General features: G+C 44.0%; 1 protein-coding gene and 1 pseudogene across 2 annotated transcripts; both read right to left on the reverse strand.

Moving 5' to 3' along the window:
- On the reverse strand, nt 1-27,913 carry VPS33B (vacuolar protein sorting 33 homolog B (yeast)). 2 transcript variants are annotated; one of them, XM_006885163.1, is made up of 23 exons: nt 27,818-27,913; nt 20,545-20,625; nt 20,123-20,184; nt 12,954-13,003; nt 12,687-12,754; nt 9,141-9,186; nt 7,389-7,483; nt 6,979-7,083; nt 6,527-6,623; nt 6,239-6,316; nt 5,955-6,028; nt 4,890-4,976; nt 4,614-4,704; nt 4,303-4,377; nt 3,959-4,023; nt 3,766-3,820; nt 2,824-2,870; nt 2,136-2,268; nt 1,471-1,544; nt 877-978; nt 617-692; nt 394-510; nt 1-112 (listed from the first exon to the last, which is right to left on the reverse strand). In XM_006885163.1, exons 1-23 carry the CDS (start codon nt 27,911-27,913, stop codon nt 33-35), a joined length of 1,854 nt encoding a protein of 617 aa, XP_006885225.1. In that variant the 3' UTR covers nt 1-32. The 2 variants fall into 2 exon arrangements, with proteins under 2 accessions (XP_006885225.1, XP_006885226.1); XM_006885164.1 differs by lacking the exon at nt 20,545-20,625 and having other exon boundaries at nt 33-112.
- Nucleotides 16,427-17,110, reverse strand: LOC102873599 (annotated as a pseudogene).
- Nucleotides 27,914-27,969: the final 56 nt, after the last annotated feature.

Raw genomic sequence — 27,969 nt, forward strand, 5'->3', positions numbered from 1 at the left:
CAGAGAGGACCCCAAGGCTGGCCGGGGAAACGTCAGGCTCTCATTTCACTCATGGCCTCCATCAGGCGAGCACTATTTGTCACTGCTGTCGTCAGGAAAATGAACCTGTAGCCTAAGGAGTCAAAGCCGCAGCATGAGTGACCAAAGGACCCTCTTAACCCCCCCAGTAACGATGGAGGCCCTGCAGGCCCCCAGTCCTTCACTGAATGAGTCAGCACATTTACACACATGGAGGCATCAGCTACACCTCATGGGCACTACAGAGCTCCCAGCTACAGCAGCACAACAGCAAGGCTATGGCAAGTGTTTCCCAGAGGCCAGGAGGAAAGCTGTCATGTGCCCTTCCTTCCCCAGATCCCATGCCGGACTGTCCTCACCTTTCTGTTCTCTTACCTTTCTCTCTCCCCAGGAAGCGAAGGGCTGAGAGCTCAGAGAACGTGCAGCCACCCAGGAACACCACCAGGATGAGGCGCAGGGCCTCGCTGGAGGCCTTCTCTTCCTTGGCCATGTCTGTGAGGGTCAGGCAAGATGCAAGTTCTCACCGACACGCTAGGACAAGGCGACATAACCCGCCCCACTTTTGTTCTCACAGCCCCCACCTGCCAACGCCACACACCTGTGAACGCACACTCACTGCAGTTGAGCAGTCGGACCACTTCATCCAGGCCCTGCCAGCTTCGCCGCTCCAGCACCTGGAAAGGTGAAGCAATGGTCTCGAGTCTATAGGCAGTATGAGAGGCAGGAAAGAAAGGATACAGCGGCCAGACTGCTGTGTTTCTTGCGAGTTGTGAGGGTGGTAGGAAGGCTGGTTCCAGCCTCACAGGGACCAAGACAATGGTGTGAAGTCTGTTGGGGATCTCCAGTCACTGAGCTCACCTGCTCGATGATCCGGCAGCTGAGGGGCACATAAGCACCACTGAAGACATAGGCCATGTCCCGTGGCACTTTGAGGTCATACTCGCCATCCACACGTGGGATCTAGAGGACAAAGGTACTACATGAAGCAAGCAACAACTCAGCTCTCTAGTCCTTTAAAGGGTCACATAAAGGTGGCATATCCCAAGGAGAAGAGTTCTTCCTCTAACTAAAAAGGGAGCCAACAATAGCCCTGAGAAAAGAAAATCCATAAGTACAGCTTAATGCGTCTGTTCCATAACCACAGATTCTCTTGAACGAGCCCTCGTGCTCTCCATGAAGGAGGTAGAAGGGTTCCTCCTTCTTAACCCTTCAAGGGACATTCACTGAAGCAGCACATAGCATAATATCTGGCACTGACAAGTATTATTACTGACAGGTGTTTATTAGATGAATAAATCTTTAGACTTAGTCTTATTAAATTAAACTCATGTTATACTGCTATCAAACAAAAGGATCTTTAAAAAACGGAATGACAAGAAGGTTTTTGTGGGTTCTAAGTACTCCATAAAGGACCGCGTCCCTGCCTCCCCTACCCGTCCCTGTTCCACATACCAAATTCAGCTTTTTGCTGATGGCGCGGAAATTGCTCCTCTTGCCCAGGGAACTGAAGGCATCTGTAATCTTTCCTGGGAAATAAATCAGTGATAGGTTTCATCCAAGATCTATGGACTTGTAACACTGCCATAAAATTTCCTGGAAATGACAGGGTTGCCTCCTCTCAACAGCAGGACCTATCACACCTAAAGAACCCCTCAAAGCCTTTTCTCTTTAATTTCTTGGAGCTTATCAAGACATCCACTCACCCTTCTCTCTGCTGAGTCTTCCTCTTCCTAGAGCACAACCCTAGTTTATCTCTTAAGTTTACAGGCTTTGGAATCAAATTGACCTGGTTTCAAATCTGATTTAAGTGAGGGACCTTGGGCAACTCACTTAAGCCTGAGTCTCCTCATCTGTAAAACAGGAATTATAAAACTGAACTTATATAGTCTATGGGGATGGGATGAAAAACTAGCCAAAGGACTTAGCACACGGTATAGCACTTAGTAAATGTTCAAGAAATAGAAATTGCTCTTTTTTCTCAGAAGCAGGAGTAGGAATGATGGTAATAGTAAAGTGTCACAGTCTCCTTCCCCATCCTTGTCTCGGCTTCCCAGTGTGCTTGGCTTGTTGAGAACAGTGGGGACAGCACGGGAGGACAGTACCGTGCTCCCGCTCACCTGCGGCCTTGTCCGTCACCAGCTTGCTCACTTTGCTTTCCACCGCTGTGAGGGCGTCCCCTGGGGCCTGCTCCGTGAGGAGCCCAGCTCGACGTAGGTTGGAGAAGGTCAGCATGTGCTCAGGGCCATAGCTCTGGAGAAAAGGCAATGGAGGGACAATGAACGTCCACCGGGGATGAGGGAACCAAGGACTGTGGGGTCTGGGTCCTGGAGAAGCTCACATCACATAGTTTTTGTGAAAAATTTTCACGTTAGAAATACTCAAATACCACACAAAACAGGATAAATAACAGTTTGAAACTGTCAAAGAAATGGATATAAGAACAGAGGGAAAGATCCTCTGGCTGAGAAAATCCTTGAAGGAAAGGATGCGGGATCAATGCTTCCTGGGTGCTATGATGAGAGGGAGAGGACCTCAACCAGGAGCTCATCAACGAGTTCAACAGGGCAAAATGTTTCCCTTCTCTCAGAAAAAGTCACCCACCTCGGGAAGGGGATGGAGGGGAACGAGCCATGGGAAAAGTCCAGGGTCCTGGAAGGTGACTATCCCTATTACCTTCAAGAAGGAAGTTTTAATAGGAAAAGGGGGGTGGCAGGAACAGAAAAAAGGCGATTTCTTTCACTGCTATCAAAAGTGTTCTATGATTTCTCTCCAAGTTCCCTCAATGAGACATTCTCCAGGCCTTACCTGCAGATATTGGGTTTTCAGAGATCGGTAATCCTTAGGGATCAAACCTGAGGGTGAAGGATATGACAAGTAAATGAGAAAGCCAAACTGACACACCATCAAACAGCCACCCCTCCACACACACCCTCAACTACGAGGAAGGATTCAGAAGTTATGTTAAGCGTGGATCATATACTATTCTAAACTGATGTGTAAATGTCAGCATGCTTTATGAGGGGGAAAGCCTGATTCTAACAGTTCAGGAGGATCCCTCAATCATAAGATGCTGAGGAAAGGATTCTGAAATTATTATTGTCATAGCAAGGGGAGAGGGGACATTGTATTTCTTCTTAACTAAGGGGAAGTTCTTGGAACTGCTTTACAGCTACTGAGGAGCAGGAAAGGGTTCAAATGCATTTTAGGAAAGCAATCTCAAATGTCTCTAATATTTTGAGATAAGGGACTTCTAACCCCAGAAGGAGATTTAGAATAAGCAGAAGGGCTTTCTGGGTCTCTAGCTCCTGAAAGAATAGTTTCCAAATGAAAGGCTCCAAGAGCAGAACAAGCTGCCATAAAAGGTTGCAGATCTCAGCTTTTGGGAGTGCTGTTCCTTTTTTCTGAGATGCATCTTTGGTGTGAAGCCCTGTTGAAGGGGGGCAGTGGGGTGGAATGCTGGGATGAATGCCACTCAGTTCTATGTCTCTGCAGTCACAAGACATGCCGGTGCTGCCTGAGGGGGCTGCATGTGTTTCTGCTTAGGGTTGGAACAATGAATTACCCTAAGACCAGGTCAGATTTCACATGAAAGAAAAATTGCTTTATTTTCCTTTCACTTAGAAAAGAATTGATGTTTCAGAAAAACATTGAGCTTCTGAGAACAAGTTTATGTTCCTGTCTTTCAAGCTTATCTCCTTTCTCCCAAAGCCAGTCTCTAAGGCCCTCATCCAAGACCCAGGGACTCACCATTCTCAGTGATGGACAGAAGGCACAAGAGACGCAGGCTTTCTATTGGTGACACCTACACAGAAAGTGCCAAGGAAGGAAGAGAGAAGAGTCAGGGGAATCCAGCTTCCTGACATCTATTCTTCTCACCTCTTCCTTCAGCTTGAGGCAGACCCTACACCAAAAACCATCCTTAGCCCTCCTCCAAGCTCACCTGCCGGTCTATGTGCTCCTCAATGTAGCTGGTGCTCTCCCGGATGTTGAACCCTTCTAGCAGTGCTGTGAGCAATCAGAGGGGAGAGCCTGTTACTGGGGAATCAGCTCAGCTGTTGCCAACTACACTCACAAGCATCTCTGTCTCCCCATCTTCGTCTCCATCCTCAGGGTGGGTAAAAAGACCCTGGGACTTCTGGCAGGAAGCAGCATGCCACATAGCTAGTGACTGCTAGAAGGAGCCAGAGAGCATCTTCTAAGGGTAAAGGTGGCCTAGAGGCAGGGAGGCAGGGAGCCAGGGAAGCAGAAGCAGGAAAGGGTGCCCAGCAGGGCTGCTGCGCTTACCATGCTCAGTCTTGATTAGTTCCTGGAAATCCTGTTTGGTTTTCTTCTTCATGATGGATTCACAGGCCCCGATATCTGCAGATGAGAAAAAAAGTTGCTGACAGAGTCCTGATTCTGAAAGTACGTCCATTTTTGTTCCAAAAAATAAAAGCCTACTAAGGCAAAAATCTAAAGCTTTCTTCTCACTTTAGAACAAAGAAGACCATTATTTCCAGATGAACAGAGATGCCCTCTTAGGGGGCAAGTTCCCTCTGTAACAACCCCCTCAGGAATTCAGGTCCCCTCCCCCTTCTCCTCAAGCCGAAACCTACGGAGACTCAGGAGGCGGTGTTCCTGTTTCAGTCCCTTGAGTTCTTGGGACACGAAGTTCTTCATCTGCTTGATGTCCATGCCTCTCCGGCGCTGTAGGGAAGTCCCCATGAAGTCAACTCTTTCCTGAGCTCAGGCACCAGAACCACCTCCCTCTCAGAGTTCCCGCCCATTTGAGAGAAAAGACCAGGGCCCATCACAGTGTCAGAAGGGGAGCCAAAGAGGAGCAGGTTCACAGTCACTGAAACAGAAGAGAGGACTCAGGGCTCAGAGCTCACATCATATTGGGCCTGCAGGTTCCGGGCCTTCTGACTCAAGAAGCCAAAGACATTGGAGAAGTGCTCATTACGAATCTCACTGAATACCTGTGAGGGAATGAGGTAAGAAAAATGTACTTTGCCAAAACTGTAACTTTCTACTTCCTAACTTGTTGGCATATGTGATGGTACAAAAGAATGTACAGATGTTAAAAACAACAAGGGAGCTCTGATGGCCTAGTGTCAAGAAGCTGCACTGCAATCCTAGAGGTATGTAGTTCAAATCCACCAGATGCTCTGCTGGAGAAGGAGGGGTAATCTCCTCCTGTACCTGTCAGATCCAACTTGATGGTACACACACAAAAATAATAAAAAAAATATTTAAAACAACAACAACAAAAAGAATGTATGGTCTTTGCAATCACTTGCTATGCTGGACAATGACTAGGGATGATAGAAGGATAATTTATGCCTTTGAGCTGTGATGCTGGAGAAGAGTATTGAATACCATGGACTGCTAGGAGAGCAAACAAGTTTGTCCTGGAGAGGGTGAAGCCGGGCTGCTACTTGGAGGCAAGGATTCTGGGGCTTCATTTGACATACTTTAGACATGCTGCAAGGAGGGACCAGTCCTTGGAGAGGGACGTCATGCTTGGGAGGGTGGAAGGACAAGTGCAGGAGAGGGAGACCCTTGATGAGACGGATTGATTCAGTGACTGGGGTAATGGGCGTAGGTGTGTCAGAGACAATGAGATTGGCACAGGATACAGCAGGGTTTAGGGCTGTTGTACATAGGGTCGCTAAGAGTCACAAGCAACTCAACAGCATATAACAACAACAATCGATGTTAAAAACAAAACAAAATGAAAGATGTACAGAAGTTCCAGCAAAAATACAAAGAAGGCTGAGCTGGTTATCAATTAATAGCAAATACACATTAAGAATCTCTGGTGCACTTTGAGGTGTGCTCTTAACTGGTAGGAAAACCTGTTTCCTGGGACTCAGCCTTCTATCCCAGCATTAAAGCCCAGGGCTTCTCGTGAGCAGTGCCTGCGGGGGAATTCACCACGAGCTCCACAGCCTCACCTTGTCCTCAGCATTGAGAAGCACCTTCAGGCTCCTGTCAGAGGATGTGACTTCTGGGCCAAAGTCCACACTTCCTTCAAAAGCAGAAGGGATGGCTGTCAGCATCTTTAATGAGGTCGGTTTTCTCTGACCCTTTCCTGAACTGGTATGAAAGGCCCTCAAAGATATTTGGAAACCAGCAGTTCACTGACAACCTGGGTGTCTCCCCTCCTGAAGTCCTTGAGCCTCGGTCAGTGGCACCAGGATCTGACACTTGTGAAGACGAAGAAGAAAATGACACTCACCACACTTAATGCGGAAGGTGTCGTCCACCAGGCCCTCGTAAACCACTTGGGAGCAAAGTGCTGTCACAAAGTCCACGTCTGAAACCAAAAACCCTGTCCATGAAGGTTCTAAGCCAACTCCACCCCTTCCCAGTTTGTTCAATATCAACTCAAATGCCTTCCACAAAACCAAGTGCCCATGATCTCAGTTAAGAGTAGGATTCACAGCCTTAACTTTGCTACCACGTTTTCTATAGTCCCATGTCTTCCAGGGTCTAAAGACAAGAGTACTGCTGGGTATAATGTTACCTCTGTCCAAGAGAAAGATATGTCCAATCTCTGGCCTTCGGCCCTTGGTTTCACAATCCTCCTCCTCCTCTAGTCTCCTCCACAGTTCATGTGACATCTGGCAGGGCCCAAGAAATTCTCAATCTTGTGTGTCCAGGTCCCTACTGCAGCCCGTACCTACAGAAGTCAAACCTTTCCACCCTTCTCCTTGTCCCCAAGAGGAGAGCTAACTATTTATTAACACTATTTACTTCTTTTTACTAACGCTTCCCTTCTAAACAAATAAACAGCAGCCCTTTTCTTCTCACAAAGAGAAAAGATTTAGGAAGGTGATCAGGAGGACCTGAGTCTTGCCTTCTCTTACTCTCTGAGGGACTATTCTAGAACAACAAAAGCAATGCCCGTGGACAAGATTTGGTGGTACCAATGTGTGAAACAGGGTACTGGGATAACCACATTGCCAGAGCTCTTACCTTGGCACACCTGCCAATGCCATAGCAGTTAGGAAAGGACCCATAAAGAGTGCTGAGAAGGTGCAAAGCCTGTGTCACAGTGTTGATCCAACGCTGATCTCCTTCCTACAAGGACCACATAGGCCACAAAAAATTTAAATCACCCTGATAGGCTCAAGTGCAGAGTAGCTGGCCCTAAAAGCCCTAGAGCAGGAAGGCAAGGCCAGGGACACATGTGAGTTTATTTTAACTGGCTCAGAGCAGGTCCCACGAACCTCACGCATCAGTAGCACTCAATCACTAAATCACTGTCAAGCGTGGCAATCATATGCCTGGAACTAAGGCTACCTCAATATCTCTATCCCGCCCAGATCATCTGTTTTCCTCCCATCCTTTCCCTTGATGCCAAGACCCGAGGCCCGTGCATTCACCAAGAAGTAGTCTCTGAAAAATTCTGGTAGCTCCATGCTCAGTAAGTCCACATCAAGAGGCAGCAAGGAGAAGGCCCATTCATCACAGCTCACATCTGCGGGTACAGACAACATCAGACTCCCTGCAGAAGGCACTCAGCTCCGCATTAAAAGGATGGTCCACTACCGCCATGAAACAAACACCAGAGTGGCTGCCACACAAAAGGTCTATGCTAAGCACTGAGGATTCACAGGTAAGACGCAATCTTAATACAAAAGACTGTGTAATAATTCCATTACACATGACTGTGTAATCTTTATTACACAGATCATTTTATTACAACTGTGATCTAAAGACATAAAACAACAGTCTCTAACATAGATACACATCACTTAAGGTCTACAACACATTCTGTGAAATACGGAATTATGTCATTTAGATACTGTGCAAACATGCAAACACCATATTAAAACCTTATGGGCATTTTGTGGGGTTCTTCTCAATGTGATTTTAACAAAAGCATACAGAAAAGTTGAATTTTCATTCGTTCATTATTGCACATTTTCCCTCTACCCACCCCAGCCAGTTCACTTTTTTAAAAAAATATTCATTCAGTGTTGCACAATATCCTCCCTCCCCTCCGCCAGTCCACTTTGCAATGCACCTCTTATTCTGGACTGCTGTCACACCAACAATGCCTAATCACATATTCCTTTTAAACAGTTCTTTCCTTCATCTGTTCCAATGCAGTGTTCATTATCTATCCCCTCTTGGGCACTTGTTCTAGCTGTCCTTGTCACTGCTGCCACTAAAGCTGCGGCAGAGGCTGAAGAATGGGTGACAGCAACAGGAGCAGCCACAGTGACAGCTCTGAGGGCAGAGTGAGAGGAAGCAGTCAGGCAAGATAGGGAATGTGCCCAGTCCTGCCCTCTATTCTACCCCACTGTTTCCTGGGCGAAGCCTGTGAGCCTGGTGCCCAGAACCATAACTTGCGTCTCACCTACTAATGTCCCACCTGTGGTCCAACGGGGCAAGAACCTGGATTTAGGGGTCTTTAAAATCATTAGAGGAAAACAGTACATAAAGAGTTGCTTTCTCTCTAAAAAGTCTTGTGGGTACCTGCTGCTGGATGTTGCTCCCATGGACTTTAAGTGACAGATACATCACTGTATTACAGGGATCTCACCTCAACCACGGGTAAAGGAAGGACTTCTCTAAAGAACTGTCATGTAAGCTTAGAATGTGAACAAGATTTGGGCTGGCAAAAATTTGTGAGGTGGGGAACATCCCAGGCAGCAAGAACAGCACATACAAAGGCCCTGGGGTTAGCAAGTCAAAAGGAGCAACACGTGATATGCCTTAAAGGTCAGGAAGGGGCCAGACTGCACGAGGTGTGGGGAGCCATGTGAGGACTGTGGGTTAATTCTGAGGCACTGCAGCATTTTTCAGGGCATATGGTGGTCAAGTTTGTGCTACATGGGGAAACGGAGTGAAGAATACTAGGGAGAGAAAAGCCACAATCCTTCCTGTGAGAATCTTCAAAGATAAGAATAAAGCAACGGTCATGTCCAAATATACAAGCCACGGCTTCTCTTTTAGGCTATCCCACCACTATTCTAATTTGAGGTCCTACTCTATCTCCATTCTAAGGGGCCTCTCTCCTCCTGCTATGTCAACAGTAAGATAAGAAAAAGACAATGAGAGAGACAAAAATAATTTTCCTTTCCCCAAATGTTGTCTCTCTCTTTCCACTCACATTCATTTCTTCTCACCTCCATAGATTCCCTCTTCTTCGAGCACCATCTCACATGCATAAAACTGGAAAAGAAAAGCCAGTTGATTAGTGACCGTCTCCTGTTCTATTTCTCTGGAACTCATCTACGTTTACTGATAAGAGCATAATTATATAAATTAGTAAAACGACAAAAGAACCCAAACTCTTAGAACTAGCAAGGATCACTACAGTTACCTGGCCTAACACTTGACTGTCCTTTCCATACATTTTACTTCTCTCTCAGAGGCCCAAGCCTATGGTATTCTAGCCATCTTTGAAGGGTGAGTGCTAAAGCCAGAGACGGGAGGAAGTGCTACAGAAATGGTAGAAAAAGAACAAGTAGGAGATAAAGAATAGTGTTAGAAACTTAGTTCTATTTAGGACATGTCCCTGGGACCTCTAGAAACACAGGTATCAGCAAAAATGTCTGGACATACAGCCGTGTGAACAATGGCACATGTCATTGTTGAAATGAGAGATTTGCCTAAGAGAAAGACTACAGGGTGAGAAGAGAGCTAAGCTGGGATCCTGAGGAATAAACAAAGAGGTTAACGGGACACACAATGGAAGACCTGCCAGAGAAGGCTAAGAAAGACATCAAGAAAAAGCAGGTGCAGGAGAAAATAGTATCACTCTGGTAGCCTAGTGGGTAGGGAGTTGCACTGCCAACACAAAGGAGCATGGTTCAAATCCACCAGTGGCTCCAAGGGAGAAAGGTGGGCAATTTGTCACTTTTACAATTTACAGTGCTATTTACAGCCTCTGAAAACCCACTGGAGATACAGCTACGATTCTGTTCTGACTCAATGGCAATGATTTTAGAGAACTCTGGTGGCCAAGTGTAGGGAGTTGCATGCCAACCAAAAGGCAGCAGCTGCTTCATAAGAGAAAGATGGACAATCTCCTTCTATGCAATTAAGAGCCTCTGAAAGCCCCTGTAGGGTCAGCTATGAGTTCAGTTCCAACTCAATGTCAATGAGTTGAGTTTGATGGAAGCAGGGAAGGAGTCTTGGTAGCACAATGGTTGAGCTCTTGGCTGCCAATTAAAAGGTTGGTGGTTCAAACTCATAGCTGTTCCATGGAAGAAAGATGTGGCAGCCTGCTTCCAGAAAGATTATCGCCTTGAAAACCCTGTAAGGCAGTTCCACTATGTCCTATATCACTGGAAAGTCAGAATTAACTCAAAGGTAATTGTTCTGTAGTCAGAGGAAGGCATAATTTCCAGAAGAAATAGGCAATTTTGTCACAAGCCAGAAAGGTTAATTAGGATGAGCATTAGATAGATATCACTGAATTTGACAACATAAATCTTGGAGAGATTAGATTTAAAGAAGAAAGTGGAGGTAAGGCAGCAGAAGGAATGATTACAGATAATTCTTTGTAAAAGTCTTGCCATGAAAAAAAAAGGAGATTCTTTCATTTAAAAAAAAAGATGAAAGGGAAAAACTGTTTAGAAAGGAATAAACACAACTGAAGATGGAAGACAGTTTGCCTGATGAAGCATTACAGGGGGGAAGACAGCTTGGGATGGGGCTAAGAGCACAGGCAGAATATCAAGCATGGAAAGAAAGCCAGGATCTCTTTAAGACAAGTGAGAAAAGGATAAATGACTTGGAAGCACTGAGGAATAAAGTTGAGGGCATTTTTACATCCTTAGGGATAACAAGTCAACAGTCAGAGATCTCTCCAAAGTCCTAAAGAGCTATGATGTCACTTTAAAGACTAAGATGTACCTGAGTCTTTCCAGTCGCCTGCCACACATCTGAGAGCTGAACAATGAAGGAAGACAACAGGAGAAGAACAGATATCTTTGAGTTTTGATGTTCTAGAAAAGTACTGATATCCCATAGACTACCAAAAGAATAAAAAGATAATTCTTGGATAAAGTGCAACCAGAACGTTCCTTGGATGCAAGGATGATGAAGCTTCACCTCATATATTTTGGATATATTGACAGAAGAGGCGATTTCCTGGAAAGGGGCATCATGCTTGGAAAGGTTGAGGGTCACTGAAGGAGAGGAAGACCCTCAATGAGATGGACTGATACAGTGTTTGAGGCAATGGTCTCAAATGTGTCAATGATGCTGAGGATGGCACAAGATAGGACAGAGGTTACAGGGTGGATGAGTCATAGTTGACTGGAAGGCCCTTTACAACAACAGTAATGTGGCAATAATCAGAACTAGTATTTATTAATCACTTAATATATATGCGACACTGTTCTTAAAAGTTTTATAATGACAACCTGTTTTAAACTTAAACAATTTTGAGATGTGAATGTTAAAGCTAATATGTATGCCTTATCTTACAGCTACCCAGAAAAATTCTATTTATCTCTCACTCATTTCTGCCAGCAAAACTCAAATCTACAAGCCTGATTTAAATTTCTTGCTTGCTTGAAATGTCAACAATCTTCACATGTATAGTTCAGTGCCATTAATTAAATAAATTCATCATGGTTTTCAATCATCAACCATTCCTGAATTTATGTATCATCCATAACAAAATGTATTTAACAAGTAAGTTAATTTTTCATCCGACTACTGATACCAGTTTTGTTCTATAACACTAATTTCCATACACACAATGTAATCACACTTGTCCCACTTCCTCCCTATAATTCTGATTTCCATTAATCCTTCTCTGTCTTAGCTTTTTTAGTGATACTGTTCAACCATATTGGATTTTGTCTTTCCTTTTATCCATATAAGTATATGTCCATTACTTATCTGCTAATTTTTACTCCTTACTTCCTCCCTTCCCTTACCTAGTAATCAACCACCCAAGGAAGATTCTATCTCTGTGTAAACCTTTCCTTGTTGTTACTGCTAGGTGCCATTGCATTAACTATGCCAGACCAGAACCATGCCCTATCCTGTGCCATTCTCAGGAACTCCAACCTGACTGGACTCCTGTCCTTAGAATTTCATAACAGAGGAACCTTTCCTTAGCTTTTTATATATTATTTGTCCACAGGAAGCAACTTCTTTCAGTTTAGGGAAGAGGAAATGTCTTCTTTATCTTTTCCACAGACTCCCTTTGTTAATAATGAGGATTGGGAGTTTTCAGACAAAGCTTTGGAATTTTCTTAGTTAAATGAAAAGTTAAATGCATGAAAGCAAGCTGGTGTCCATCAAAAGATGGATGGATAAAGAAATTATGGTATGTTTACACATTAGAGTACTGAGTCACACTCAAAAACAATAAAAAATTTACTAATTAACTGCATCCCAAAAAGAGTACTGAGTCACACTCAAAAACAATAAAAAATTTACTAATTAACTGCATCCCATGGATGCATCGGGAGGGTTTCATATAGCTTTATGGGTCTATAACTGGTAATGCAAACACCTGGTAAATCATTCCTTCCAATGAGACTATGCCACAAGAGCTGCTAAACAATCAGGGATTTACCAAAAAATGGCTCATCTATGTGTTTTTTTCAGTCGACTATAATTTGTTTGGAGTGAGTTAGAATTGTGGGACCACTTGTCCCTTCCCAGTCTCAATCCTGTTCTTTATTTGCAGCAGGATCAAAACTTACCTTCTGAGGGCTGAAGATTACTTTATATTTTCGAGTTCGGCCAGCCAATTTGTCAGTATTGACAAGATCTACAGAGAGAAGGAATATGACTCAGAAGGTCAAGGGTGACTTGCTAAACTTGAAGCAAGGAGTCAGATACTCTCCACAAATGGTGTAGACAACATGAACAATTCTTCTCTTATTCATAGGTCTTTACAGACAAAGCACATGGATCTTGCCTCCCCTTCCCCAGGTTTTAGATACAATGCGGTCTCCTGGCCTACTCACTGGCGATGTAGCGCATATTCTTGATGCGAGGTCTGACCAAAAAGCACAATCTGTGGGAGAGAAGAAAAAAAGAAAAAGAACAATTTGATGGGAAAAGAAAAAAATCAGTAAGTTGGTGATGATACCTTAGAAGAAAGTGAAATCATACCACTCTTTCCCCATTTGCATCATCTGCCCTTCTTGTTAAGAGGTCTATTGTTCTGATCAAAGCCAAAGTTATGCCAGCTCTCTTGGTTTACAGTTGATATACCTGAATTCACTATGTGAGATAAGCTAAAAGCATTTTTAGCCCTATAGTGGATCCAGAAGCTCCTGCTCTCAAATTCTTTACAATCCAATGTAAAAATAAGATGCACACATACATAGAATTATATTAAAATTCAAGTGTAAAGAATAATTGATACAAGAAAGTACAATAATGTTCTTTCAAATGAGTTTCCATGGACATATTTCCCTATAACAGAGGGTATATATTACTAAAACCAGGTAACAGCAGTATATGGTTGTGTGACTAGACAAAACACAAAACCCCAAGGAAATCTGTTGTTGTTGTTATTGTTATATGCTGTCGAGTCACCTGCAACTCATAGCAACCCTATGTACAAGAGCCCTAAACCCTTTTCTATCCTGTGCCAACCTTACTGTCTCTGACACACTTACCCCCATTACCCTAGGTACTGAATCGATCCACCTCAACAAGGGTCTTCCTCTCTTGCGCTGTCCCTCCATCCTCCAAAACATAATGTCCCTCTCCAAGGACCAGTCCCTCCATGCTGGATGGGAAACAGAGCTTCAAGGGGGAAGTGAGACTGGGCTCTAAGCAAGGGCTATTCTTTACAGGAGCAGAAGACAGGTGAGAATTTCAGCTAATTGAATGGAGTGCCTGGCAGCAGGCACATGCACATTGTGGAGGCTGGAAGGGAGCATCTGAGAGACAAGCCTGGGAAGGCAGTGAGGTCACTCTGAGAGTGTCTTGGGCTCTGTGATGAGCAGTTTGGACTTTTCTTGAGAAGTCATGAAAACTTTGAGGGTTCTTGAGAAGAGTAAAATGGAAATATTCTTGAATGGGTAATCTGGTAATTTGGTTTAGGAGAGAAAAGGACAAGAGTGGAAGAAATCACAGAAATGGACCAATCCGGTGGTATTATGGATAATTTGGTTTCCTCACAAAGATTCTAATCCCTATACCTATGGTTGTAATTCCTTTTGGGAATAGATTTTCTTCATTACGTTATTGTTGGGTGTCATCAAGTCTGCTACCACTCATAGCGACCCTCTGAACAACAGATCTGAACCGTGCCCTATCCTGTACTAGCCTCATCAGCTCTGTCATATTCAAGTCCATTATGGTAGTCACTGTGTGAATCTATCTTGTTGAGGATCTTCCTCTCTTTTTCTTTTTCCCCAGTATGGTATCATTTTCTAAGAACTGGCCCCTCTTGAAAACATGCCCTAATTATGTGAGATGAAGTTTCACCATTCTTGCCTTAAGGAGCACCTTGGTGGCACTTCCTTCAAGACAAATCTGAGTTTTTGGTAGTTCACAGTATGGTCAATACTTACATGAACACCACAATTCAAGGGGTATCTATTCTTCTTCAGTCTTCCTTATTAATGATCCAGTTGTCAAATGTCTAGGAAGTAACTGAAGAACCCTTGAATCAGGTGTATCTTAGTCTTTAAAATGATATCTTTGGGTGGGGGGAGGTTGGGCAGGGAGAGAAGTGTAACAATGAATGAATGGAAATCCAAAGTCTCTGTAAACTTTCATTAAAATTAATTTTAAAAATGGGGGGGGCGGAAACAAAAACAAAAAACAGTATCTTTGCTCTTTAGCACTCTAAATTACTGTCAGAGGTCCCTGACAGTAATTTTCCCAAAGCAACATACATGTCTTTTGCCTTCTTGGATGCTGCTACTATAGGTGTTGACTGTAGATCAAATAAAATTAAATTGCTGACAACTTCAAATTTTCTCCATCTATCATATTTTCTTTTTTAATTATGAAAGCAACCCCATTTTTCCTCACTTTTTCATCTCCAGCATAGTAGATCATATGATCGTCTGACTCAAAATACCCCATGTCAGTCCATCTCTTCTTGCCAACACCTAATATGTCACTATTTATTCATTCCATTTCTTCCTTAACAATATTTAAGTTTCCTACATTCATAATTCTCACATTCCATGTTCCAATCACTAATGTCCACTTCCTTTTCCTTTGTGTTTCCACACTTGAGGGCTCTACCTCAGCTGCCCTATCTGCTAGTCTAAGTGTGTTCTATTGTACAGAGGGTTACCAAGGCCTGCTATTTCGGAAGTGGATGGCCAGTCCTTCTTTCTAGTCTGTCTTAACCTGAATGCTCAGATTTAGAACAGTATCTGACTGACAAGCACTTTATGGAAAAGAGCAGATGAAAGATATTTCCACAGTTGGAAATATCCACTGGGCTGACTGGCAACATCACGATAGATGGTGAAGAGACTGAGATTGTTAACCACTTCAGTCTGCTTGGATCCACTATCAACACTCTTGACACCATCAACCAGGAAACTAAAAGACATATTGTACTGGGAAAGTGTGCTGGTAGAGACCTCTCCAAAGTACTAAAGAGCAACGATGTCAGTCTGGAGATTAAGGTATGCTTGATACAGGCCATGGTCTTTGCAATCACTTGCTATGCATCAGAGAGCTAGACAATGACTAGGGATGATAGAAGGAAAACTGATGCCTTTGAGCTGTGGTATTGATTATATCATGTCTGCTAAAAGAACAAACAGGTTCGTCCTGGAGAGGGTGAAACCAGGCTGTTCCTTGGAGGCAAGGGTCCTGAAGCTTCATCTGACATACTTTGGGCATGTTGCAAGGAGGCACCAGTCCTTGGAGAGAGACAATGAGATTGGCCCAGGATAGAGCAGGGTTTAGGGATGTTGTACATAAGGTCGCTAGGAGTCACAGGTGACTCGACAGCACAAAACAACAACAAATCACGATGTTGCCTTTTGATCCAGTTGTGAGGATTTCTGTTTTCTTGATATTGAGATGGCACCCATATTGTAGTCTTTGGTGATATTCTGCAGCAGGTGTTTTATGTCTACTTCACTTTCTATAAGCAAGACTGTCATCTACATAACACAGGCTGTTGAGTCTTCACCCAATCCTGATGTCACATTCTTCTTCATAGAGTACAGTTTCTTGAATCATTTACTCAGCAAACAGACAGAATAGGTATGGAGAAAGGATACAACTCTGATGTATATCTTTCCTGATATTTTTTCTCAGTTTAGCACCATTTTTTAAGAGATCTCAGCAGTGGTTGTAGTTGCTGCATGTCAGCCTGTTCTTAAAACACCAAACGCTCTTCCAGCTCCTCTTCCCCAGGACAGAAGTCTCTTCTGGGTAGCATGCCAACAAGACAAGAGACTCTGATGGTGCCAGCTTCAGTGGCAGTGCCATCCAGAAAGGGACAAGGTCAGAGCCTGCCTGGCATTTTGATGCTGTATTCCATAATGGAATTGGAAGGTAGGTTAAGCACTTGCCAAAATGTGTCCCAGATTCGGGCTGTGGTTGCTTGGTCACTGGTAGTCTTGTTCCATATTGAGATAATGTCCTGAAACCGGACAGAGACCACAGCCCCACAGATCTCCTCCCCAATCATGAACTACTCCCCCAACATGGCCAGGATGAGGTTCTCCCAGCAATGGGAGGCCAAGTTCTTCCGTAGTCACATAAACCATTTGCCACCATTTTTATCTGCATGATCCTTCCACGTGGGCTTAATTCCTTCTTTGAAGACATGGAAGTCACTGTGGCCTGTCAGGTCCCCAGGACGTACCATGTGGCTGTAAAACTTCCAGAACTGCTCCACAGAGGCAAAGGTGCTGATCTGCTTGATGTTCTGCTTGTAGCTTTGTGAGCTGGGGCCAGCCAGGAGTCCTCCTGGAGTCCCAGAAGGTGTAGCTGTTTGCAGGGGATGCTCTGCTGATCCAGGGACCACAGCCTTCCTCTTGCTGCTGCTCGGATCTTTGTCGCGTTCTGTTTTTTCCTTCTCACCATCTTTCTGTGTGCTGTTTTCTTCATTCTGATCATGGTCCCCACTGTCATCATCTTTCAAGGCACTGAATTTGTTGTTCATCTTCTCGCTGCCGCCATCACCACTGCCTTACCACCTTTCCTGATTTTAATCCATGTCGTATTACCTTGTTTTGTTTGGCTACCTACTGTCTCTCTATGTATATAGCTTTTGTATAAACACAATTCAATGTTCTAAGATTCTCATTCTTCTCAATGTTATTTATAATTTGTTATCATACATAGAGTCAAGTATCTTTGCATAATCAATAAAACATAAGAAATATCTTTCTGGTATTCTGTTTTTTGCCACACTCCATCTGACATTGTCAATGATAGCCCTTGTACCACAGCCTCTTCTGAATCCAGCTTTAATTTCTGGCCACTCTCTACTCATGCACTGTCTTTGTTGTTGTTTTCTTTTTGTGTACCATTGAATCGGATCTGACTGGCACAGGAGGAGACTGCCCTTCCTTCCCCAGTGGAGCATCAGGTGGTATTCATGCACTGTTAAAGCCATTTATTAAATATCTTTAGAAAGGTTTTATTTGCATGTGATACTAACATTGTTCACCAATTTCCACACTCTATTGGATCACCTTTTTTCTGAATGGAACTAAATATGGATCTCTTCTAGTCAGTTGGTTAGAGAGCTGTCTTCCAAATTTGATGGCATAGACTGGTGAGCATGTTCAGAGCTTCAAATGATTCCCTGAAATACCTCAACTGGTATTACATCAATTCCTGGACTGTGGAAATGTAAAGTATATATTAAATCAATCTCTTTTGATACATAAAAGAACAGACTGAGCAAGAAAGCACAGATGGGGAAAGAGAAATGCCCTGCCTCACGAGATCTCCAAGAAACAGAAGTGAAAAGAGACAGCGACCTTCCTCTAGCACTGACACAAAGAGAAAGCCTTCCTCTGGAGCTGGTACTCTAAATTTAGACTTTCAGCCCTCTAAACTGTAACATGTTTAAGATGGATTTATAAGAGGCCATGGCACCAGAAATATCACTGCTAATGTCAGATGGATCCTGGTGGAAAGCAAAGAATATCAGAAGAATGTCTATTTGTTCTTTATTTGACTGTGTGCATCATAACAACTATGGCTAAGATTGAAAAGGAGGGGAATCCCAGAATGCTTAACTGGGCTCATGTGAAACCTACACCTAGACCAATAGGCTGTTGTGCAAACAGAGCAAGGGAACACTATATGGTTTAAAATTAAGAAAGGTGTGCATCAGTGTTGTATCCTTTCTCCATACCTGTTCAATTTGTATGCTGAGCAAATTATTCGAGAAGCTGGACTCTATGAAGAAGAATATGGTATCAGGACTGGAGGAACACTTATTAAGAACCTTCATGAGGCAGATGACACAACTTTGCTTACTGAGAGTGAGAAGGACTTAAAGCACTTGCTGTAAAAGATCAAACACTGCAGTCTTCATTTTGGACTGCATCTCACATCAAGAAAACAAAAGTTCTCACCTCTAGATCAATACAACATCATGATAGACAGAGAAACAATTCAAAGTCTCAACCAATTCATCTTACCTGGATCCATAATCAACACACTCTGACCATCGATGAGATGGACTGATATAGTGACTAGGGTTATGAGGGTAGGTGTGTCAGACAGTAAAGTTGACACAGGATAGAGCAGGTTTCAGGGCTGTTGTCCATAGGGTTGCTTTGAGTTGCAACTCAACAGTACATAACAACAACAAACAACAACAATCAATACACTTAGTACCAGCAATCAGGAGATAAGGAGACTGTACTGTACTATACTGTACTGGAAAAGTCTGTAGTCAAGGACTTCTCAAAATTCTTGAGGAGTAATAATGTTAGTTTGAGGACTAAGGTGCATTTGACTCAGGCATGATCTTTTCAATCACTTACTATGTTGCTTAGACCTGCACAATGAATAAAGATGACAGAAGAATTGATGTTTTTGAACTGTGATGTTAGAGAAGAATACTGAATCCCATGGACTGACTAAAGAACAAACAGATATGTCCTGAAGACGGTGAAGTCAGAATTCTCTTTGGAGGCAAAGATGATAAAGCTTCCTCTCACATACTCTGGGTGTGGAGAGGCTACTCCTTGGGGAGGGACATCATGATTGGAAAGGTGTTTCGGCGAAAGACAGGAAGATCCTCCACCAGGTGGACTGACACAGTGACTGCAGCAATGGGTTTGAGTGTGTCACAGGTAGTGAGGACGGCACAGGACAAGTATGAGTTCAGAACTGTTGTTCACAGGGTTATTATGAGTTGTACTCAACTTGATGGCAATGACAACAAACTGTAAGAAAATACATTTCTATAAGAGCTGCTCACTTTTGGTATTTCTGTTAAAGCAAAACTACACAACTAAGACAAGAGGCTAGAGCAATAACATAGGCATGAAATAAAAAGTTCAAGCAAAATCTCTGTAAATGTTCTTTAAAATGAATGTTGTTGTTGTTGTTGTTATTATGTGCCGTCGAGTCGTTTCCGACTCATAGCGACCCTATGCACAACAGCCCTAAACCCTGCTCTATCCTGCGCCAACCGCACCGCTTCTGACACACCCATCCCGATTACCCCAGTCACCGAATCAATCCATCTCATAGAGGGTCTTCCCCTCCTGCGTTGTCCCTCCACCCTCCCAAGCATGATGTCCCTCTCCAAGGATCCGTCCCTCCTGGCAACATGTCCAAAGTATGTCAGACGAAGCCCCAGAATCCTTGCCTCCAAGGAGTAGCTTGGTTTAATCCTCTCCAAGATGAATCTGTTTGTTTTCCTGGCAGTCCATGGTACATTCAGTACCCTTCTCCAGCACCACAGCTCAAAAGCATCCACTCTCCTTCTGTCCTCCCTAGTCATTGTCCAACTCTCTGATGCATAACAAGCGATTGCAAATACCATGGCCTGTATCAGGCGCACCTTAGTCTCCAGAGAGACACTGTTGCTCCTGAGTACCTTAGAGAGGTCCCTAACAGCAGACTTTCCCATCGCGATACTCAAACACCAGAGAGCCCTAAGATAGGCACAGTATAGACGCAGAGATGCTCAGCTGAGCCGAGACAGACTCTTCTGGACACTCACTGTTCACTGGAGCTGTGCACTGGCTTGTTCTCCACCTTGTACAACTTGTCCACTTCGTGTTGCTACAGAGAGAATCCAACAAACAGTACAGCAGATATAAGTGCCTGAAATGCAGAAGGCCTGATACAAACACAGTGAGCCTCTATAAAGTCCTATTTATGCTAATTCTAAGTATCAAATTGTCTCTGACCAACCATCCCATGAGCTGCCTTCACACTGTCAATAAGGAAACCAAACTTAACTAGTACAAGATAATCCCAACAGCATCAACCCACCCCCTACTTTTCCATTCAATTCAGCTTTCCTACATTTAATATAACATGTTTCAGTATTTTCAACTGTTTCTTTTTAAAAAAATTATCAGAGCCCTGGTAAGTAAAGATGATCATAATATGAACTTATATGGGGAAAGGAACAGGTACCTTCAGGATGGAGACATTGGCAATTCGATCCAAAGGGCTCATCAGATCTGCCTCAATGAACAAGTCCTTTTTTCCAGGAAGCTGAGGGAGATAAAGTATATTGGTCACTCAGAGGCCACAGAAGCTATTTCAGATGAGAATCCATCCAGTTACCCATTTAACAGAATCATCATTTCTGAGCCAGAAGAGTGTTAGCATCATCTAGCCTTGCATCTTATTTATTGTGAGCACAGTCGACACGTCTCTATAGCCGTTACAGTGCCATTTCTCCATGTAGTCATCTATTTGGCTTTCCTCTCATTTTCTGTATCAGTGGAAAGATATTCTTGCTCTTTTCCAAGGCAGATCCCTCCAGCTGTGCTTACCCAACCCTCCTGTGCGCCTGTGGCCCTGTCCTACATCACGGCTCCTCTTCTCTGCTGCTTCCTCCGCTCCACCTCCTGACAACCTCCCTTGCATGCTGCAACCTCCCAATGAACGGCTAAGTAATTTCTTAGGATTTTTTTTCTTCCATTATAAAAATAACTATGCTTGGTGCAACCACTGTGGAAGGCGGTATGGCGCTTTCTCAAAAAGTTGCAAATAGAGATACCATTCGACTCAGCAGTTCCACTACTGGGACTATACCCCAAAGAGACCATAACTGACATCCAAGCAGATATATGAACACCCATGTTTATCACGGCTTTGTTCACAATAGCAAGGAGTTGGAAACAACCTAAGTGCCCATAAACAAACAAATGGATAGAGAAGCTGTGGTATATACAATGAAATACTATGCTGCTAGGGTATTATGGTTATCACAAGAGTCCACAATTAAGGTTGCAAAGTGGAATGTACTTGGGGCCGAGATAGGGGTGCGGGGGGATTGTGTACCAGGGAGGGAGCTTTTCTAGTACTTTTCAAAGAGAGGAGCGAACTGGTGGGGGGAGGGAGGGCTGGGCAGGGAAAGAAGTGCAGCAATGAATGAATGGAAATCCAGTAAATGTTCATTAAAATTATTAAAATAAAAATTACCAAAAAAGAGACAGAGGGGGAAAAAAAGAAATACTATGCTGCATTGAAAAACAAGGAACTCACACAATATTATTCAAAATGGGTGACCCTGGAGGACATTATACTGAGTGAAGTATCTCAGTCACAAAAGGACAGATACTGCATGGTTCCACTGTTGTAAAGCAGGACAGACCTTGGGGTTGCGAGGAGACTGAGAAGGATGGGTTCAATAATGTATACTGCATTGAAACAGATGAGGGAGAAAACTGTTTAAGAGGGAAAATGATTAGGTATTTTTGTCATGACAGAAGTCCAGAGTGAAGGCTGTATAGTGGAGTGGACCTGGGGGGAGGGATTGTAAAACAATGAAAGAATTTTACTTTTCAAAGAGAAGAATGTACTGGGGGGGGAGGTGAGGAGTGGGCAGGGAGAAAAGTGCAACAATGAATGAATGGAAATCCTAAGTCTCTGTAAATTTTCACTGAACTTAATTATAAATTTTAAAAAATAACTATGCTTAATGCAAATAACTTAGAAAACCACTCACCCCTTCATCTAACTCCTGGTCATTACTCCTGACTGTTATCTTCAGTTGAAAGGAAAGAGAAGTTACATCCAGTGACATAGAGGAAGAAATCACGTGAAGCTTCCTCTCAACTTGGCTCAAATTTAGTGTCACTGAATTTGAGCAGAAACGAAAAGACCACTGCTATCAAATCTATTTTCTCAGTCATGAGGTCAATAGGTTTCAGAGGTGGTAAATCTCAACTGCCTCTCTTTCTCTCTGAGTGGCTAGTGTGTTTGAACTGCTGACTTGTAAGTTACCAGCCCAAACACTTAAACTACTATGCCACTGGAGCTCCTTCAGGCCTGGAACATGGAGCTCTGAATGCCAAATGAGGGAGTTATTACTTAATCCTCTGTGGAGCAGGAGAAAACAGAGAGCTTTTGTGCACTGAAGCATTCCAATCAGCTATGCATTTTCATCGGCTAAATCTGGCAATGGCGGGTCAAGCGTAGAGGAGATGGGAAAAAAGAGATGCAGGGGGGCCATTTATGAGGCCAACTGAGGTCCAGTCATGTGGCAACGAGTAAAGGATTCAATTTAGGCTGGTGGAAGTATGAAGGAAAACAGGTTATTTAAGAGCTAGAATATATAAATATATAATTATATATAGTTGTTACTGTTGATTGCCATTGAGTCGAGCATGCCTCACAGCAACCCTTATAAAAAGGCCTGAAGGTTTTTAACTATTGTCATTTATCAAAGTTCACAGAGTTTCCAGAGGCACGTTGTTTAGGAAGTGGATGCCACTCCTGCTTCCAAATTATATATACATAAATTTATATGTTGTTATTGTTGTTATGTGCCGTCGAGTCGCCTGCGACTCATAGCGACCCTATGTACAACAGCCCTAAACTCCGCTCTGTCCTGTGCCAATCACACTGTCTCTGACACTCCCATCCCAATTATCCCAGTCACTGAATCAGTCCACCTCATAGAGGGCCTTCCTCTCCTGCGCTGTCCCTCCACCCTCCCAAGCATGATGTCCCTCTCTAAGGACTGGTCTCTCCTCACAACATGTCCAAAGTAAGTTAGATGGAGCCTCAGAATCCTTGCCTCCAAGGAGCCACCCGGTTTAACCCTCTCCAGGACAAATCTGTTTGTTTTCCTAGCAGTCCATGGTATTCTCAGTACTCTTCTCCAGCACCACAGCTCAAAGGCATCAATTCTCCTTCTATCTTCCTTGGTCATTGTCCAATTCTCTGATGCATAACAGGTGATTGCGAAGACCATGGCCTATATCAGACGCACCTAGTCTCCAGAGAGACACCACTGCTCTTCAGCACTTTGGAGAGGTCCCTAACAGCAGACTTTCCCATGGCAATGCGCCTTTTAATTTCCTGGCTGCGGGTGCCAAGACTGTTGACTGTGGAGCCAAGCAAACTAAAGCTGTGTACAATCTCAATCTCTTCACCATCCATCCTGATGCTGCCAATTGGTCCAGTGGTGTGAATCTTTGTCTTCTTGACATTGAGCCTCAATCCATATTGGAGGCTGTAGTCCTTGACACTCTGCAGCAGGCGCTTCAGGTCCTCCTCAGTTTCAGCAAGCAGGGTTGTGTCATCCGCATAACGCAGATTGTTGATAAATCGTCCACCAATCTTGACCCCACATTTCTCCTCATAGAGCCCAGCCTCTCGGATAATCTGTTCTGCATATAGGTTGAAAAGGTATGGAGATAGGATAAATTTATATAGACTATATATAAATACTTAATGGAAATGAATGGTGGTTGCATCTGATGGTCAGGTTTAAGTGGTTTTTCGCCCCTATTTATACCTTCCCTCATCTTATAAATTGTCTATAATGTGATTTTATAATCATGAAAAGAAAGTCACATAACATAAACGAATCTGTAGAACTCAGCAGAACTGGTTCGGTTAAGTATGAGAGGGAGTGAGAAGAATCATACAATTTTAAAGTTTCAAAACTGTATAGCAACGCCTATAACAAGAATCAGGGAGTCTAGTTTGGAGTTGGTACTGCTGACCCAAAGGCACACAGTTTGAATCTACCAACCAGCTGCTCAGCAGGAAAAAGATGGCAAGCTCCTCCCGTGTGATTGAATGTTTCTGAAAACTCACTGGAGGGTATACAGCAAGAAGAAGAAGAAAACAAGAATAAGTCAGAAGTTTGTTTGGGGAGGATATTACTATGATGAGGCCCATTCTGGTTATGTTGAGTCACCCTTGCTGACTCCTCTTCATGACCCACATTCTAGTTGCAAGTTTCTGTCCTTGGTCTCATCAGCTGTCTTCACAGTGATTTCCAATGAGTTAGTGTCTCTAGTACCTCCATTCAATTCCTTAAGTATTTGTCAGCTGTATTTTTATGAAAAAGACTGTGCTATAATTACAGGGTATTTAAGAGAGAAATAAAATATAGTCCCTGATTCCCTGATATTCCTCAAAGGAATCTCCATTTCACCCCAGCCTCCTAAGAGAGCTATATGCACTATACCCATTGCCATGGAGTCAGAACCAGTTTTGACGGCTGTAAAACCTTCCATTGGATTTCCAAGGCTGTAAATCACATGGGAGGAGACTGTCTATCTCTCTTCTGAGGAGATGCTGGTAGATTCGAATCACCAGAGAGGCAAGGCCTTTGAGTTAGCAGTGAAACTAGGCCACTGATCTCGATGGAGCTGCAGCTCTATATTTCTATCTGCTTAAACAAAAGAATTATATCTCCCACTAAAATATCACGTATCTAAATTCAAACTCATCCACTTCCCTCACCAAACCTGTTTCTCTAATTCTTTTTTTTTAATTTTCATTCAACATTTGTACAACAAACATTTATTAAGAAAATGCTATGTGTCCGACTCTACACAAGGCACTAGCTGGACATACAGTGTTGAATAAAACAAATACATTTCTTGTCCTCATGTAGCTTCCGAACTAGTGGAACATGGGATTAAACAAATAACTACACAGGTCACTTAATGTCCACAACGTGTTCAGAGAAGCAAGACCGATATGGTTTAATGTTCCATGTATTGCGAGACACATCTAAACCACAAAATGTCTGTGGTCACACTGCCTGTGTCACGCCTGGGGCCTGTGGTCATGTGGCACTGCTCTCTGGGACTCCACACTCTCGCTTGTGCCTTTCTCCATGGTCATGGGGCTCCCACCTCAGAAGGAGGTGATAAGGATGGCACAGGATAGAAAAGGGTTCAGATCTGCTGTTCACAGAGTCACTAGGAGTCATATTGGACTTGACAGCACCTAACAACACAACAGAGCATCAGGAGGCTCCTCCCGCCCTGCCCCCTAACAGTTTCTCACTACCTGGATGCCTTCTGGAGTCTGCCACCACCATCACCACTACCAGGCCCTGTTTCACCTCCATTGTCAATGTAACACAGCCATGCTTCACCCCCAACCCTGACATACTCTTCCAGCAAAACTCAGAGGATGAGGAGTTTCCAGACCTGGACCTCCAAGACATTCAAGAGGTCGGGACTCAGAGAAATATCTTCTGGCCTGATACTGAGTTGGAACCTGAGAAGGTACCACTCTCTTCCCAGCCTGATATTCCTGGGGTACAGGTCAAGCAGAATAAAGAGGTGCTGAAGAGCATGCTTACGGGTTTTCCCTGAAGACACAAATGTGGGGGCAGCTCTGGGCCAGAGGCCAGTTTGGAGTGGCCCTTAGGACAGTCTCTGAGCCCAGCACACTGAAGAGGAAAGTCTGGTACATAATAGTCCAGGCACAGGGAGTTTAGGCATGGCGGCAGCCCTGAGCACATTGAGCTGGGCATCAGCTGTGGCCTAGGGGTGGACTTTGGGGATCAATCTTGTCATGGGGCAGGGGGCAAGAAGCCACACTGACAGGAGGTTTGTAGCAAGAGCTTCAAGTACAACTTACTGCTGCTGAAGCATCAGTGCAACAAAATGGTAGATGTCTGCCACAAACGCAGCAAACCCGTGTGTCCAGCTTCATGCAGCACCATGGTGCCCAGACAGGCTGTGCAGCAAGGCTTTCCACCACAGCTCACTCTTCATGCAGCACCAGCACATCCACATGTGTGAGAAACTCTGCCAAAGCCGTGAGTGTAGCAGGCCTTCCAAGGCCTCACTGCTCCCACTTCCTCCTGCAGGTGTGGATACACATCAGCACCTGCAGCAAAGCTTTCTGGCAGAGTTCACTGCTCAAATACCACCAGACAATCCACCGCTGGGAACAGGCAGGGGAGCCAGGCAGGACCTTTGCGGGACACTAGCCTATGTTAAAGTTCTAGAGGAAAGTCCAGGTCTGCTTGCCCAGTGTGCCAAAACATTTATTCTGGTTGCTGAGTGGCGGGCGGCCTACAGGGCCATGGATATATATGCAGTTAGATGTGGTCAAATCACACTACGCAGAGCATACCTGTACAATAAATCCATTATAATTACAGTAACTCTGGGGGGCTAGAGCTAAGGAGCTGCGCTGTCAACCTGAAGGCATGAGTTTCTCCACATGGGAGAAAGATGGGCAATCTCTTTTTCGTAGATTTACTGCCTTTGAAAACTCGCTGGACGGTTAGTTAGTCCTGGTACACAACAATTAGAGTAGTAGTGTAATTCTAATATCCCAAGTCACAATCTTAGACTGTTTTGATTTTCCCCTCAATCTGCATTGTAGCTGTTATGTACCATCTAGTTGTAACCGATTCACAGCTGACCCTCCAGCAGGTTTTCAGAGGCAATAAATTGCACAGGAGGAGATTACCCATCCTGCTCCTGCAGAGCAGCTGGTGGATTCAAACCACATGCCTTTGGAATGGTATTGCAGCTCCTTACCATTAGGCTATCAGAATTCCCTGCTTCAACCTATAAGCCAATCAATTTGTCCGAGTCTTCTTTCCCCATGTCTGACAAATCCATCTCTTCTTTTCTATTCTATTCCTCTGTGGGTCTTTGTTATATCAGACTAAATTATGGTCTTCTAACCAGGCTCCTTGCTGCCCATGTACTCACATTGCTATTAGAAACATCTTTAAGTAAGACCTCATGCCACAAAAAAAAAAAGGGGTCTTCAGTAGTGGCCTAATGCCTTCTGTTTAATGTCTGATCACTCCACCCGTTATTGCCTAGTTCCTTAACTTTGCTCTTAGCAATCTACCTGCTTGGAATCTCTATGGAATATATGCTTATTCGTCACACTCCAGCTCTTTACAACTCCACCTAGAAAGGACTGCTGATCCTGCACTCTTTCCCACATGACATCTGTGTGGGGCAATTTGTGTTTTATGAGGCTCCTACTGCATTGGAAGACCCTTAATAGCAAAGGAGATGTTGTAATCATCTTTCCAACCCTGGTGAGTTGCACAGTGCCAGGCACGTTGTTGAATGCTGATTGCTATCTCCCCTGGCCTAAGGAAGACGTGGGCAGGTTCTAGCCAACTTGACATCGAGGTTTAAGAACGAGATCGGAATGCCTTGTCAAAAGAAGACGCAAAATACACACACACACAACACAACCACAAACTTCCAACCAAACCCCTGGTTGTTTCGACTCATAGAGACCTTTCAGGTCAAAGTGGAACCACCCTACAGTTTCCAAATCTGTAAATAATTTTCCTGCAGAGCATCTAACGGGTTTAACTGCCCACCCTCGGTTGGTTGTCGAGCGCTTAACCATTGCGCTTCCAAGGCCCCAGATCTTGGTATCGAATGGGTGTTAAACTTTGATGCACTAAAGGCCCGCAAGTGTGGCAGGCACTGACCTGCTCCAGCAGATAGATGAGCTGGTCTCGAGCCAGTCTCTTGAGCATGGAGAAGTCAGGTAGCTCAGGGGCGTCCGGCCGGTGAGGAAAAGCCATGGCAGCGGTCACCCGGGCTGCAGATTGGAAGAAGGGGAACTCCCTCCGCTCTGAGA

Source organism: Elephantulus edwardii, unplaced genomic scaffold (genome assembly GCF_000299155.1).
Source record: "Elephantulus edwardii isolate Elephantulus edwardi_28Jun2011 unplaced genomic scaffold, EleEdw1.0 scaffold00041, whole genome shotgun sequence".
In the NCBI taxonomy this organism is placed as follows: Eukaryota; Metazoa; Chordata; class Mammalia; order Macroscelidea; family Macroscelididae; genus Elephantulus; species Elephantulus edwardii.

Bases quoted from the DNA above. Each gene is read 5' to 3' on its own strand.
- VPS33B (XM_006885163.1), bottom strand. From the start codon at position 27,913: ATGGCTTTTCCTCACCGGCCGGACGCCCCTGAGCTACCTGACTTCTCC. The intron at 20,185-20,544 runs GTACCTGTTCCT...TTCTCTCTGTAG, and splicing joins CCAATGTCTCCATCCTGAAG to CAACACGAAGTGGACAAGTT. The intron at 4,378-4,613 runs GTAGGTTTCGGC...TCTCATCTGCAG, and splicing joins ACACCGCCTCCTGAGTCTCC to ATATCGGGGCCTGTGAATCC.